This window comes from Aptenodytes patagonicus, chromosome 10, assembly GCF_965638725.1.
Source record: "Aptenodytes patagonicus chromosome 10, bAptPat1.pri.cur, whole genome shotgun sequence".
In the NCBI taxonomy this organism is placed as follows: domain Eukaryota; kingdom Metazoa; phylum Chordata; class Aves; order Sphenisciformes; family Spheniscidae; genus Aptenodytes; species Aptenodytes patagonicus.
In genome coordinates this window covers 12,769,414-12,786,601 of record NC_134958.1, presented here as the reverse complement: position 1 = coordinate 12,786,601, position 17,188 = coordinate 12,769,414, and the positions used below count along the sequence as shown (strand labels likewise).

The 17,188-nt window shown below is 38.1% G+C and overlaps 1 protein-coding gene across 2 annotated transcripts in view; it reads left to right on the top strand.

The window, feature by feature from the left end:
* MEGF11 (multiple EGF like domains 11) overlaps positions 1-17,188 on the top strand; it is a 217,581-nt gene that overhangs the window by 26,437 nt on the left and 173,956 nt on the right. For both annotated transcript variants that reach the window (XM_076348090.1, XM_076348089.1), the window contains exon 5: positions 3,218-3,310. In XM_076348090.1, the coding sequence (XP_076204205.1) occupies positions 3,218-3,310 (93 nt within the window). The remainder of the gene's footprint in view (positions 1-3,217; positions 3,311-17,188) is intronic.

Sequence of the window (17,188 nt, the reverse complement as noted above, 5' to 3'; positions counted from 1 at the left end):
TTAGTACAAGTTTTCTTTACTCCAGGGGCCTTTAGCTGAGTGTTGAACAGGACAGTGTCAGAAAGTATATACTTATCTTTATTTTTCTTGACCTTTATGTGCAAGTAATTTTTATAGTTCCATTAACTAGTAAGATCATTTGCAAACCACTGTACAAAGTATATTATGAAGAATGCCTTGGGGACCATTGTATCCTATTATGTTGAATGTTAATAGAATGAAAAATTAATTTAAACTTTAAAGATTAGAGCAAGGCAAGACTTCCCTTTTATAGAGGAAATTCAGAATTTTATTTGCTATGGTAAAACTTTAGAGTTGTAACCTAATATGACCTTTATATGGACCTTTATAGGCCTGATTCGAATCAGACAGTGCGGGAGTCTGATTATTTGCCTCCTTCAATGAAATGGCTTATATCAAAGCTTCCCCTTTTAAAAAAGGGGGATTTCTGTGACCCCCACATATAGGATTACTCCTGCGTAATTTCACAGCTTTAAATGACTATATGCTAGTGAGCTTATAGCTGCTTGTTTAGCAAGTTAATAAACCAGAGATGAGACAAGCCACAGTTCCATGGAATGTCTTTACCTTACTTAACTCTTTAATTGCTCATGAAACGTTGCCATCTTCAGCTATGTGGAACTTCAAAACATCTAAAAACAGAGATGCAGTTCTCTGTAGTACTTTTTCGTATTTTGCATATCACTGATTGCTTTGGAATGAGGAATTTGAGTCTTGCCTGTAAGTCTCACATAGCACTTTTCCCAAGGGACTGGAGCACTACTACAGAAGTCAGCACTTCTGTCCATAAACAAGTGATTAAGTAAGCTTTATTAGCTTAATTAGTCATTATTATTTCATATTTATGTTAACATAGTTAAGGTGTGATATGTTTGTATGGCTAAATCAACTAAATTTAGACCAGTAATGAGCAGGAGTTTTGTTATTTGGAAGAGCAAAGAAATAGTTCACCATCAATCTTCTTGTTCACAAATTATGCCTTGACCCGAGAACCTGGCCTAGTTAAAAGCATAAAAAAGTTGCATGTTTTACATGTAAGAATTATTTATTATTGTAAATGTCCATACAGGGAACAGAAAAATCTTCAGTTCCAGTTTCCATACCTCTTACAAAACTAATGTGTAAGAGTTACATCAATGAGAATCGTATTCTTAAATAAAGCTATACAGGGCAGAATTTTCAGAGTATCCTTATCCCACCATATTGTATATCTTTTAGGACACTGTATTTTTAATAACAAAATATAAATTTGTGGCTGTTCTGTATGTGGATTTCTTGTCATAGATAACCAGCCATTTTTAAATGATTGCATGAAGGTGTGTATTTCTTTATTGGAAAATCCTGTTTTTCCAATACCCTGTCTTGAATTTCATCTTACAGCTGTAGACTAAGATGACTAGCTGTCTTCAGAAACCCTAACTCAAGTAAAATAAATGCACAAAAGATTAGGACAATTAGTGACTAGAGAATTAGCTATCAATATTTCATGCCCCCTGCAATACTGTCTAAACACAAGATATGAAATAAGAATAAATCGCACTTTTGACAAGCAGCGAACCTAAAAGGAAATGACTAATCTAGAAGGATCTTGCAGTTGTTATAATGAGGCAACATTCTAATCACTAGTCACATGATTTGATGGATAAAGAGCAGGAAGATTTGTCCCATGGGATTATTCAAAGTTCACTTGTGATTTGAAGTTGGATTTAAATACATTGTGAATAGCTTAGTGGGTTTGGTCTGCAATGACCCAAACACAGAATAGACAGCAAAATGTTTCCATCAACTTTGATGCCAGCCTGAGTGCAGATTCAAGATGTGATCCAATCTGTAGTCCAAACAGAATGTCAAATGCAGCAGGAATCGTTCAAATGTAAAAGACGTTGGTGGAAAACATTTGGCCCATGAGGTACCTGGGAACTGAAAGGGTGTTTCATACGCACTCCCAGTGCAACTTTAAGAAGGTTCACTGGCTGATTTAAAATGAATTGGGTAGTTCAGCCTGGTTTTCAGTACAGCAACACAAAGCTACTTCCCAAATCAGCTTTGCTGGCCTTGTTTTAGACAGGAATGAATTAATCTTTGTCTTGGAATAAGTCTTTTGTAGTCCAGCTTCAGCCAGTTCGTGGTTAAGTAAGCACAACACCCACATTTCCCATCTGATATAAAAACACAGGATATACAAACATAGGTTATATATGATATATGTTATATATGTGTATATATATTTTAATATAGTGATCTCATTGCCACTACAACATATTTGTTAATAACTCATACATGTTAGTCTAAATAGAAATTATATGTTCCAACTTAACCATAAAATTTGAATCACTGACACACTGAGTTTTTGGCAATATGTCCTAAGTGGTAAAATGGAAATAAGGTAGTAAGCAGTAAAGTTCAGCCTTTAAAGTAGTTATTCAGTATTGTCCAAGTTCTTCTGTATGTGATGGGCATACCGGCATGCACTGGAAAGTAAGTCTGACACCAAAGCAGCACAGGAGAAGAGAAGTCTTAAAACCATGAGCTGTTCCTACCCAGGGAGAAGAAAAGGAGATTCTCCCATGTATATCTCTAGTCAACTGGCAAGTGAGACAGTAAAACCAACCGGTTTTTCAGAGTTTGAACCTTGAGGATATTGAACTTTCAATAATGTAACACTGGACAAATAAGATATAGAACACTGTAGTTATGGAAAACTTGATGACCTTGAAAAAGCAAGGCTGCACTTATAGCTACTGCATCATGCAGTAAAATTATTTCTTCTCCTTGAGCTATTTTTTCAAATCTATTTTGGATCTTAATATACTTTCAAAACTGAGCTCCATTTTATCTTATGGACAGTAGCAACTTGAGTGCAATAGAAGAAGCTGGTATTCTGTAATACAATAATAATAAGTGTCAGTTTGGTAAAAATGTTATTATGAAGCAAAACTGCTAACCAAAGTAATTTCTGGTGTTAGAGTTTTTCATTACAAAAAGCTGAAGTGACAAATGAGTTTATCGCTGCCAAGAGACCTGTTATTTTATTTTGGTCACTTAGTATTAATTAAATCTTGCAAGTAATTCTTTTTGGTGTGTTTGCTTCATTTAATATTTTTAAACAAAATATTGCTCTCTAAGGCATAGTTTACTGTATGTTTACCAACCACTTAATATGTTTACAATGCTGTGTATTGTTTCTTCTTAACAGCACTCTGCACAGAGGAGTGCGTGCATGGAAGATGTGTGTCTCCTGACACTTGTCATTGTGAACCAGGATGGGGAGGTACTGATTGCTCTAGTGGTGAGTAAAGATTACAAAAATGTGATAAAGATATATGCTGCTATTAAAAAAGGCCTTAAATAAAGCAGTGGCCTTAGAACTTGGATGCTTTAAGTAGAAAAATTAAGGTTGTCAGTTGGTTATTTTGCAACAATTACTATGTGATAATACCCTTTCCTGTGATAATGACTTTCACCTTTTTTGCTTTGTTTTTACAAAGAAGTGTTAAATGCAGTGGAGGATGCTCTTAATGCTTTTGGTCCTGTTATTGGGATACCAATATAGATAATATAGCTCTATTATGAAAATTTTTCTCTCTTAAATCTTTACTACAACACATTCTTCATTAAATACTTTTGTGGAGTACTTGGAGTACTTTGGAAAGCACACTCTCTAGGCAGAATCCTTGTTCTGTTGAAGCCAGTGGGACTTCTGCCATTGACTCTTCATGCAGCCCAGATTCTACCTTCTGGCTTGAAATCCACACCCTAAATTATCCATACTGCAGAAGTTGGGGAAATGGTGGAGGTGGGAGTTCTGCACCTTTTACTAGGAAGTTAATTCACGCTTGAGGCTTTCAATTCTTTCAGCTGGAGAAGCTATGTATGTCAAACTCTCTTAATTGGTAATGATAAGTTTAAGTCTATGTGATTAGTTCATGCTGGAATGAAACAGCTAGCGTTCTTTCCAGTACAAACATCAGAGATATTAGGTAATACAGGCCCAATACGTTATTGACATAACGGAAATAAGCTTGTTAAATGAAGTCTATTTGTGCATCAAGCAAGTAAATAAAGCTGCATCGAGAAAGATGCTGTGAGTCATTTACTGAATGAACGTTTCATTTTGCTTTTACTTCCTCCCTTTCTCCCAGACTGATTGAGATTTTAAAAAAGAGGCATCATTACCACGCAAAAAGAGAACAGAAAAGGGATCTATAAAGGGAGGTATTAGAAGAGAATAGGAGTTAAATGTGACTGGGGACAAACACCTCCAGAGGCTGAAGTCAATGGAGCAGACTCTTCTCTGGTCAAGTTATGGGTGTTTTGTCTGCAGCTTTGCTGATGTCTCCTCAGTTACAGCAGAAAAGGCAATAGGGAGAGAGCAGGAAGGACAAAAAGAAAGTCCGTGCTTTGGGGTTTGAAGCAACCTTTTGGGATTACCTGACAGGTAGACAAGGAAAAAATTGGGCAGCATAATATACTGAATACATATCTATAACAATATTTTTAAAAAGAAAAATAGTACCTTCAATTGTAAAATATTGTCTAGAATCTCAGGAACTAATTTTATCCTTTGGTTATTTTTAGTAATAGATATGTTTAACCTAACAGCCAGTGAGTATTTATACACTTAGAGAAGTTAAAAAAATGAGAAACAAAAATACTATGATAATGTAGACATACACATATAGATGTATACATTTATACACACATGCATACACAGAGTAACAAGCACTCCATTCTTTGTAATAATGAAGCGGAAAGAATAAGATGTCAAAGTACAGAATGGTCTCGTGGACTAAAACTACCCAGTGACTCTTATTAAATTGCACTAATCTTGCAAGTGAAGATAAAAAGAAAAAGAAGGTTTTTCCTATATTGAATATTTAGCTTTTTAAAGTAATTAGGAATATTAAAGCACTGACAATGATTGAGATAGAAACATTATTCATAACTTTTATTTCCGCACTGGGCAGCAATCCAGTATATTTCATTTATGAGGTTTCAGCGGTGGAAAGCGAAGCGTTAGCCAATTCCTAAATTAAATATGCCCTGTTAACTTTTATAAATGATAGCCCAGGATTAGCTTAAAAATTTAAGCTTTCATTTTATTAATACAATTAGTGTGTTCGCTGGACTATAGTGTCCATTGTCTTTCATTCCATTTGTTATACACTGGGCAACACGCATTCTTGTCCTAAGGTCTGATCTGAACAAGCACTGTCCAATGTAATGCTTGTAAGTGTGAATGGCCTCATAGAAGTTAGCTTTTACTGCAGCTGAGAGAGCTGCTCACCTTTATGCTTGACACTAGAAATTTAGATGACTGGCCTTTTTCTTGTTAGGAGACTTTGTTTAAATTAAAAGGTATAGAACAGATATCAGCTGAATACAGTACAATTGTAACTCTGAGTATTTCCAAGAGAGAAGAGAGAAGCTGGGAGCCTTTGCCTAACTGAGGTTAACTGGGTTTTTCAGATACATTGATGATCCACGTATTGAGCCATGTCTTACTGTTATCCAGTAATAATGTGGAAAACATTTTTCACTTCTACTGGAATATTGTATTACCTGTGCCTACTTTCTTCCTATCACTTCATTAATATCAGGTAGCTATGAAGGTCCGTGTTTGCAATGACAAATATCGTTTGTTGGATGTTTCTAAATGGCTGGCCCTGTAGGGCTGTGTTCTGGATAAACTGAAGCTGTTGGCTGTATGCGTGCCACCCCACTCCCCATGGTGCCATAGAACTTTCCTATATGATTCTCAGTATCGGTGATTTTATTAAGTCACAGGCATATTGCTTTTAATATTGGCTGTTTGAAACTATTTCACTGGGAAAGGGATTACTAGCCAAAACACTTCCTTTAAATTTAGAAAATCTCCCAGGAGCTGTAATTCTTTCCTGAATGATCTCTCCTGAAAACAGTGTTGAGAAGTGGAGCCTACCTGACACTGGGGGTTGTTTGTTGTCATTTACTTGGAAAAGATCTAGGGACACTCACTCTTTTTGAGATAGTATTTCAACACCCTGCAGACCAGACCATTATAACTTTCTCAAAGTTATATATAACTCTCATTTGATTTGATGGGTGAAATTCAACCATAAGCAGAGCTCCAGCACAAGGTCCAAGTGTCACTTCAAAATCAGAAGTCAGATCCAAATGTTTTTCTTTTTTGTTGCGCCGCAAAGACTGCCTATGCCAGGAGAGGGTATGAATTCTGACGCTGAGCACAGATTTCCATTGGGGAGGCAAGGTTTTGGTGTTAAATGTAGTTTCCCAGTGTTACCATTCTCCCTTGGCTAGAATATACTCAGTTAAATGTTTTGAATAGTTACAGCTACAGCCTGTAGTCAATTTAATCATCTTTCTCAGACTTTGTTTCACGCTTTCCTAAAACTCAGCCTGTAAGACAACAATCACAAAACTTGCTATTCGGTGCAGCTTCCCAGTGACTAATCATGGTATGTGTTAGAGTTCATCTGTTGTCAAGGTTAAAATAACTTCAGATTAATTGCTAAACAATTATAAAAAAACCCTGTGCCATATTCAGCTCTGCATGCCTCTATACCTGTGTTTTACTGCATGCTGTTGTACATCTGTCGATGCCCTCAGGCCTAGCCTTGATTTCATGCTATAAAACTGCAATATATTAAGGCTTGATTACCATAACAATAAAAAAAGAAGTAATGAGGTATTAACTGAAGAAGCTCTTGAATAAAATGTTTTCAAGGTTTTAATGATGCTAAAAATTAAAAGGAAAGGTCTTTTCCCTTCCCTTTTAACTTGTTTTACTAAAATCATGCCTGTTTTGTCCACGTAATCTGCACTGTTGTTCTTTTAAACACAAAGGAAAATTGCAAATGCTCTGTGTGAACTTACCTGCTCACCAGTCCAATTATTTCAAAGCAATTAACTTCAAACAGTAGGATATACTGGCTTGAAGTTCTGGTAGGAATATAATTGATTGTTGGTGGTTACCTGGCCTCTTCTGGCTCTTGGTAATAGCCACCTGTATTTGCAAGCCGTTAGGCCCCAATCCAGCAAAGCACTTAAGCATACCTTAACTTGACACATCAGTAAGACTTTTCATCTGCTTTAAGTTAAGCAGGTGTTTAAGGATGTTGCTGAGTCAGTTTTGAAGAAACAGCTAAAAAGACCTCAGTGAAATCTAAACAAGCCTGTCATTGAATTCATCAGGCCTATAAGGAATAAGGTGGTCTTTCTTTCAAAATGCTAAAACTCATAGACAATATTACTGAAGACCATTTTTACTCTCATGAGCATTTTTCACTGCGGGGAAGTTAACAGAAATTTTTGTGGTTAGAAGGGAATTCACAAAACAGTGGACAACAGGTAGGAAAAAGAAAGTTCAGAGCAAGAGCCCTGAATTAAAAGTAAGAACCTTCCAAAATTGTGTGTGCCAGTTTGAGAAATTTCGAAGTAAACAAACACAGAGGTTGTAATGAAAAAATAAAGTAGTTTTGAAAATGTTTGCTTTGTTATTAGTTTCAGGAGAAAATTTAGTACTTGCCCAAAGTGTAATTAAAGAGACGTTGGCATAATAATGCCAAACCATCTTTCCTCATGCTATGTTACCTGGGCGAGAGAGATTATAATGTTGCTGTCTGGCATAGGCTGATCAGTAATGTACACATATGGATAACATAGTTTTCTTTGGAAAGGATGTTTTGTACCAACTGTCATTAAGAGCAAGAGCTTATTTCATTTTTATCTCTTTGTCAAAAATAGCCAAGGTCATAACACCAGGCAAGTATAACATCACAGCAAGATCACATTTAAGGGTATAGCCCTAGAGCAGCTGGAGTGCTTCAGTGCTGAGACTTGTGATGAATGAGGACTGCAGATACTTTGCTAAATCTGAAGGGGGGTTGCTTGACAAGCTATGGAAAGCAACAGTAGAAATCTCAGGAGAAAAATAGAGTATTTTAAAGTGAGTCTGTGGTGTTTTTCAGGCTTGATTTTGGCTTCCATGTTCTCAAAAGGCTTAGAACTCTTTCTGAAGTAGAAATAAAATTCAAAGGAAAGATTCCTGGTTTGTGAATACAGGCTCAACCAAAATTCAGCCTAATGTCAGGGACTGATATGCTGGAATCATTAGTTAATTTTTTGTCCTCAGGTTTTTAGGATAGGATTGACTGGGAAACCACCAAGGTCCACCAAAGAGGTGCAAAGGTGCAAGACCTCGGCTGTTCTAAACTGTTAGTGGGACACTACTTAGATTCAGGGTCTGTCCCTGAAGGACATCTGTCCATGTTTCTTGTATGGGAATTTGTCTATGCCGTGGGTTTGTATCACAATGACTGTTGTATCTAAGTGCCGAATGAGGTGACAGAACCGGGTACAATGTTTCTGTTCCCATCAAAGCCCATGTAGAATCGTAGCATCATAGAATAGTTTGGGTTGGAAGGGACCTTTAAAGGTCATCTAGTTCAACCCCTCTGCAATGGGCAGGGACATCTCCAACTAGATCAGGTTGCTCAGAGCCCTGTCCAACATGAGCTTGAATGTTTCCAGGGATGGAAACATTAATTTCGTTTGTCACGCCGGTTGTTGAGTTTAGATGCAGTTTCTAAAGCTCTGTTTAAAGTTGTGAAACTTCAGTTGGGATCCAGGCTTAATTATTGCTTTAGCTGAAACAGAATTTCATATCCATAGCATGTGGACTTTAAAGTTTTAATACACTTTTCATTTAAGCCAAGCTCAAATTGCAGCTTAATTTTGATGTGATTTGTAGACTCAGTGACAACTACATCGTGCAAAGAGATGCAAATGTATAAAAACAAACTCCAATGAGGAGCTCATACAAGGATCTTTCCACAGCAGTTACAGAGTGGAATTGATTTCTGTCTCTTTCAGTTCTAACAGTTTGCTCTTCCTTAAACTTAAAAAATATCCAACTCCCTTCAACCACTGCTGAACTGGTGTAATCAGGTAAACAGCTTGTGTTTAATTTTTGCCTCTGCTGGATGTTGGGCCCACGCACTTTGGCTTGAGTACCCAGGTTGCATGTGTTAAGCAGTCTCTGTAGCAGCATATATTCATGGGCCCAGCCTACGCAGGACAGCCTGTAACCAGGGAATAAAAATGTAAACACAAGCTGCTGTTCAGTGCAGTTAGTAGCACAGCAGCATGTCCTGTATATATTTTTACACAGATAATTTGGCTGCATTAAACTGGGCTAATCCATAATTTTTCATTCAGTGGGAATATTTTGTCTCTTGCTGAAGCTGTTAATATGTACTCAATTATTTGTGGCAGTTTCTCCTCACTCTGTTAAAGATATGGTAGTACCTCTAAGCTTCCATGAGCTAACCGCTTTGGAGGTGCTGCAAGCTTATGGAAAGGTATGAGAGTCATATGAGCCTTGGCTTTTCCCACAGTAACCGGGCTGAGCAAAGGGCAACAGTTGATTCTGAAAAAGGAAAAGTAGATCCAAGATTTACTTTGGGAAGAAATTGCTTTCTACACTTCTTCTATGTGATTCATTGATGATGAATAGATCAGTTGCCAGTTGTCCTAAGTCTTGTACTAAAGTGAGTGAAAAACAGAAATTCAGCACCTTGTGTCATTTTACTTTTCACCTTCATCTTCATCTTCCCTGTCAGAGTGTGGGAAAGGATGGGCTTCCTTAAATCAGCTGGTCGCGTCTAAAGCCAAGGTAGTGACAGATATTTCCCCCCAGCAGTCCCAGCCCTCCTTTGAGACTGCCTCTTTTGAATGATTTTGAAGAGTCAATTGAGCTGACCTGACTCTGCTTCAGTCCCTGGAGTTCTGTCTTCCAGTGCGTGCCGTTGCTCTTAAGGCTTGATCTAGCAATGTACTTCATGCATATGAATAGTCCTTTTAAACTCAATAATGAACAACCTATGTTATTTAAGTTAGATAAATGCTTAAGTCATTATCTGAATGGGAACTTAAGAAATGAGGGGGGAAAATCAGGTTGATGAGGATCTCATTTAGGCACCAAGGGTTACTGAGTATCATCCAGGCTGAGCAATAGCAGGTACTTCTTTCAATGAACTAAAACATTCAGCTTCACCAGTATCAAGAAAGAGAGGCTTAAGCCTAATGTCAGGTCTCCTGCAGAGCAGGAGCACGATACACAGGTCAGTGATCTGAACATACTCCTTAGTTCTAAACAGAGGTGATGTTTTGACCTACCGCATAGGTGAGTACCAGAGGATAGAGATGTGATAAGAAAATAATTTGGGTATATAGTATAACAGATTTCCAGTTGTCTAATAAAGATTTTTTTAAAATGTAAAATGTTATCAGAATGTCTGCCCAATTATATGTAATTATTACAATATTACCACAATTGTCTCCTCTGTTAAAGCATCCAGTTCTTTCCATGTTTGACTGCTTTGGTTTAAGAGGTAAGCCCATAATGAGTTACGTGCTAGAGTGAATATTCATATAAAATTCAGATGATCTGTTAAAACCATGCTTCCCGTCTGTACCCAGGGCAGTAGCTGATGAGGCTGCTGCATGCTAAGAGTTTGTCTTCTAAATTGGCCTGAGGTAGCAAAACTATTTTGTAGTCTTTCTCTTTCTCTTGATGTAGTCTTTCTATGCACACAGACTTTCTCTCTATACTACTGTAAAGAAAGTGACTGTGTGGATCCAGACTGGGGCTGCTGGGATTTATGTAGTCAGCTGCAGTGGTCAACAGACATGCCTGTATTGATCTGGTCCTCAAGTGCTTAGCTGGGAATAAAAGACATACAGAAAGGGGTCTTTCCAAATCTAGATAAATGATACATTGAAAATTCTATATGTTATATAGTTAATAACGAACAATTCTATAATTATAATTTTGATATAATTATAGATATACATTGATTTAAGGCACATAGCTTACAAACGGGAGGTGAGAAGCCAGGTTTAAGACCTACTGGCTATCTGGGCATACCATCTCACATTTACCTACTCTCCAGCCCCTGGTGAGCTGTATATGAACAGTACAGAAATTCTGTGTTCCATGTAACCGAATTATTAGGCAATTGTATATGCTGGGTATTTGGAAAATCAGTCTACTGGCTCTCTGAATCCAGCACTGAATTCATGCTGAAAACCAAAGATGAGGGAAGCTGTGGGCAAGCCTTGTTGTACGAAACCTTATTTATTGCCTGTCATTAGGGCAGTATATCAGGGACTGATGCTTCAAAAGGGAGTATAAAAAGACATTTAGATTTCAGAGAAGAGATATGGGTGTGAACCTTTGGGAGCAAGCAGGGTTGTACATGGAAGTTCTGTACCAAAGCAAGACAATCGCATTGATGAGGTGTTTGTAACAAAGTACAGAGTAGCCTGCCCTCCCAAAGCAGAGCTCCACTGAACTTTACGCACACCTGCCACATCTGGAAGTGAAGTCTATAATGTAGCTCTTCTCTTTTCTGGGGAATGGCTTGGTGGTTGACTAAGACTTTACAGTTTAAGGATAATTTTCAGTAAATGAAACCATGGTTACTAGTACTGAACGGGCTAAATGCATTCCCATGCAGGTTTTGTGTGGTTATGCAAGGAGGAATTTGGCTCACATACATCTTTCCTTGGCTGCCAAACTGGTGAGAGCAGAGGAGACTTCATAGAAAGGCAGTGTATGTGTGACGAGTTGTTAGTTTTATTAATTTGACTGAGGTTTTTCTCACTTTAGACAGGGTAATAGCTATAAAAGAAAGAACCTACTAAAATAACCTTTTTAATGAACTGAATTGCTAATGCTAAATTTCATTGCTGAAGCATCTTACAATAACGTGGCTTTAAATGTGCACTACACAAACGAACAGACTTTAGATCAATTTAAAAGTACCATTGGTATAATTTTATGGCCTGGTCACTAAAGAGCTGTCACTTGGAGAAAAGAGCAGAATTCCCTTTCCCAAAGTGTAGGCAAAAATCTCGGATGTGGACACCCACTCGAAAGTATTCCTGGGGTTTTTGCTTGCTAACAAACAGAAAAAAAGGCATAGTGGTCCTTGGGGAAAGCTTCTAAACCACTTGCCTCTGTTTTAGGTATGGTGAGGTATTTCAAGGAATGCTTGGAGAGGGCAGAGCTTTGCTCACTGTCCAACACTGAGGTATCAGAAAATCTCCTGGGAGCTATTTCAGGCACCTGAACCTGGAGAAGCCTCAGGCCTGCTCTGAATTTTGCTGAGTTATGAGTGACTGTCTCCAAAAAGATGTGCTACGACTGGGAAAGGCCCTACTGCCCCATTCACTGCTCTCAGGATTTTTCAAAAGATGCTGTTCTTCCTAGTTACAACACTATTTATAGGCAGTTGTTAAAGGTTGAAGTCAAAAAGGGAAACAAAAGGTTTCATTCAGAAATAAGGCTTGAAATTTACCTCAGGCCCCCAGCCGGTAAAATTTGCTAGAAAATAGCAGTCATTCATCACCTAGTGTTAGATACAAGGCTTCTTGTGTACTGATACCTGAGAGCTGGGGCAGAGTCAGTAAATTCATTCGAACAGCATCAGTGAGTATGCCCTAGACATGGGAGGAAAGGCTGCAGGGAGAAAGCATGGAGATATGCAGCTTTCCCTGTTAGTGATTATTTCTTTGTTTAGCTGTAAATTCCAGCATTTACATACAAAGATCTTTTATTTTAAAAGAATAGCAGCTGGGTTTATTTTAACTGTACTTTGGCTGCTGTACTGAACAGCTTTCCAAAAATGAAGTCCATATCGTTCGTGTCCCCTCCCTTCCTACGCCTACTCACTGACCAGGTGTTTAACATTTGGCAGTGTCTTTGCTAAGGGAAAGTGTTACATGCTAAAATTTTTCCTCAGACTTCACCCTGATTTTGTATGATCCTAGATAAGCCTCCACAAGATGGGGAGTCCATATTTGTTTTTGATTTCCATGGGAGTTGAGTATATTCATCATGTGGATTAACTGGGCCCGTATCAGAGCTGAAAAAGGACAGCAGACTGCAGTGGTGTTGGTAAGAGCTCAGCCATCAATGAATATCTTTGCTAAAGATGAGTGAGGCTATAATCTGCACCTGGCCTTCGTGTCTTGGGTGGGTTGCATTTAAAACATAGCCTGGAGGCAGCTTTACTAACTTTAGAGATGTGATGATCAGATCTGCAGAAGTATATGCAGAAGTGATGCAACATGACAGTTTAAAATGAGAGAATGATAATGCTGATTTACTCCATTGCCTAATGGGTATATGACAGTATATTGAATCATTTTGCTATTTATTGTTTTAAAAGTTATTTCCATGTCAATAAAATATGTATGAAAAAGAGACCTCTCTTAAAGCGAAAGCTAGAGATAAATGTGCCATTGTACAGGTAAAATTCAGGTAAAAATTTTCTTTGGAGTTTCTTTTTACCATAGCCTTACAATCACTTGCATTTCTAGTAGCTTCTCAGTGCCAAGAGTAGGCCATCATGACCTTAAATCACTATGTGTAAAATGGGGAAGTTTCAAGGAGTTTTCTTCTTTGTTTTACCCAGTGTTTGTGCTATTGTATGATAGCATACTTTTGAAGTGAAATATTTTCAGAAGTTGTTTCTCTGAGAAATCCTGTTCTGCTAAATTACACTCATGAAAATCCCTCCTAGACCCCTCAAATGATACCCTGATACTTATTTGTAGTCCTTATAAAACACTGAAAAAGAGTTTGCCACAGGAGCAGATATCTTGTGTCCCCAATGAAAGGCATGTTTGTTGAAACAGCTTGTCTGCCTCAGTGATGTGGAGAGAAATAATGAAATAGCAGAGGACTTAACAAGTACATATCTGACTGTAAATCCAGGGTTTGGCAGAACAGTCTTCACACCACTGCTCGCAGGTGAGCATTTTGCTCTCACTGCTAATCTATCTTTGGTAGGGAATGTAGAGGGCCCATAGTTTTCTGTAAGGAAAAGCATACAAAATGAGGAAATGTATTGTGACCAAAGGAAATAAATAAGCAGATGGTGTGCTAGCATCATACCTGACACTCCAGAGGAGATTGTTGTAGCATAACCACCGATTACAAACATATAGTTATGAACAGAGGACAAATCCAAGAAAAGCAGGGGGAAGGTGATATGCATGGAAGCAGGGAGTAAAAAGCAGTGCAAAATGAAGATTGAGACATGACAGAGAAGGAATGTGTCAGGGGAAATGGAAAAACAAGCAAGGTGAGACGACAGCCAGAAGCAGCTAGGGATAAACAGCTGAATTCAGATGTTTTGCAAAATGAACACTATGCTGCATGTGAGGCACCAAGAATTTCACACTTGTGAGCAGACAGTTACTGGCTGATTCTACCAAGTAGAAATTAGAGATTTTGTCAAAATAAGAAAGTGAAGTGGAAGGAGGGAGGATAGAATAGTGGTGGGAGATGCCACAGCCAGGGCAATGAGGGTGAAAATGACAGTGAATTTTAGAGAACAAAAGGGACGGCAATGATAAAGGGAAGGCAAACTTCAACATGCCAGGAATTGCCTCAAATGGGAAAAGCCGAGATGTTGAAAGAATGTCTTTTTATCATGCAAACAACTTACTAAAGTGGGAAAGAATCTAATGCTTGCAAACCAGTGGTGATAACCTGACAGAAGAAGGATTTAGAGGTGAAGTGCTCTGGTTAAAGTGGCATTTGTCTTTTTTTGGTGCCAGCAAAGAAACCCATTTAAGTATTTATAAACGAACGTAAACATCTATTCTATAGTAGTCATCGGCACTACAGCTTCAATAAACACTGTTTAATGTTTAAACATGATGTATTGAAGTGGGATGCTGGAAGTTATAGTGTATTCAACTGCCAAAACTGCCTTTTGTTGGCCTAGAAGGGTAGTGCAAGCAAAGAAAGTGCAGTTTTCAGTAGTCAGTTTTTATTTTGTTACTGACAAAAATGTTAGGTGAAATACCAGAAATATTGCACATTAAGGAAAATTTCTACAGTCAAAAGTTCGCTTGTATTTCTGTACTCATGAAAATATTTTACACCTTCAGTCTTAACCCTTCCTTATACCATTTGATTGTCTTGAATATATGGTCTATAACAAGCACATCCTCCAGTCACTTCTTTGCAGCTCAAAAAGACTTGATTCAGTGCAGAGAAACTGCAGGTTTTTACTTATTCAGCATACCTGTGTTAACCCAGCAGAATATCTGAAAGTTTGGGAGTGAAAATGAGAGTTCAAAAGACCTGAATCTTGTTCAAGAAAGCATGGTGAAGGCCATTTGTCAGGGATACTGGGAAAAGACCCAAGCGTCACGGATGTGGGTGTCACTCTTCTTGTAATTGCAAGAACTCATGAAATATGATCAGTGACCTAAAAGATGAGTAGAATCAGATAATAACAATGCACGTTGAGTTTCTGGGTTGTGGAGTTAAATAAAGAGACCTACTGCTACACATAGATTTATGCTTAAAGAACTATAGGGACTTCACTGAAGAAAGGTGAAAAAGGGAAAGCGTGTGAGAAAGGTTCCCATCCACAACCGCTTTGTAATAGTAAGTTTCAACCACTTTCATAGCTTTTGTGTGTGTTGTGCAAGAACCATTTAGGCCCCATTAGAAACAACTGTAAATGCCAGATAGAAATGATGTGTGTATTATTACTGAGAGTATTTTATATCAGGAAGATCTTTGTGGGCATCAACCAGAAAGAAGAGAGATAAAACACTCATTCTTTGATCTTGGAGGGTGGTCATTCAACAAAAAAGTCTCTGCAGTTCATCATTTTCAATAGCTTTTCTGCCTATCATACAGTGCCTATTGATGCAAGGGCCAGAGACTGCTAGGCTATATAAGCCCTGTCCAGAATGCTTAAAAATATGTGCGTCAAATACAGGGCAGATTGGGTGAAATTAGCCTGCAAAATTCAAATTTTAACAGAAACAGCTGAAACATGAAACAATGGATATTTGTGATAGTAATAGAGGTAAGGGTTTCTTACCCTTCCTACTGTCTGATTAAATCTCACCTTTATGAACCCTTTGTACAGAGTTGCAGTGTTCTAATTATGTAGCGGTATTAGTAAATCATGAAAATTGATTGTAGGAGAGTTTTTAGCCAAGGACCAAAGTCTGATACCCTATCTCACTTAGTTTGCAGTAATAGTATCCTAAATAAATATCAAAGCCTAGAAACACAAACTGCAGGAGGCAGGTCTGCAGAAAGGTATGAACATTTGCATGGAAGGTCCATTTTTCCATAGGGATTGCAAAGTTTGCTGCTGGGATGGGAGGTAGGGAGACATGACTGTAAGCTTGATGAATTATTGGGAATCCAGAGTAACCTTTGCTTCATCATCTTCTTTAGCCTGTCTATTAGTGCTTCCCAGTTACATAAGTATCTAGTTCAATTGGGATAGCAGTAAGCAAACACATGCATTTCTGCAAATCTTATTTCCATCTTCTAGGATAAATTTCAGCTACTGGCATTCCACAGAGTCCAGTTTGGTGATACTGGTAGAGGGTCATAACTCTTCCTTCCAGATTTAGTGAGGTTATGATACAACTTGGAATATGAATCTCATTACAGAGCCCAATGAGTTTGTTTTCAACCTCAGGTGAGGAATTGCTTTTGTCAGAGCTTAGTCAGAAGTGTATTGGGAAGAGGGTCTTGTTGTTTAGGCTCTTCATAGAATCTGATGGCAGCAGCCCAGTTGTGGGTTTCTTAGGGACCACCATGCTCTGAGATCAGTAAGACAGTCTCAACAACTTTCATCCTCAGCAGATGGGTTCCAGGCCTCTTCAGCGTGCTTAGATTCACAGCTTACTGAGATAATTGAAATACAAGAAGTTCCATTTAAGCATTAAAAAACTCTCTTTTACTGTAAGGGTGATTAAATACTGGAATAGTATTCTCAGAGAGATTGTGGAGTCTGTCCTTGGAGATACTCAAAATTCAACTGGACACATTCTTTGGCAACCTGTTCTAGCTTAGCCTGCTTTGAGCAGGGTGTTTGGACTAGATGATCTCCAGGGGCCTTTTCCACCTCAACTATTCTACAATTCTATGATTCTATGAATTATTTTATTCCTGTAACTTTAGTGATCTCTGCATCAGAGCAAGGGGCTTACTGAATTGCTAGATATGATAGAAAACATAGAATATAAAAGCAGCAGGTCAGAGTATTCTGAAAGCCCATGGGAATCTTCTGCATACAAGAGTTGAACTTTACTATGGTGAGCCTATCCA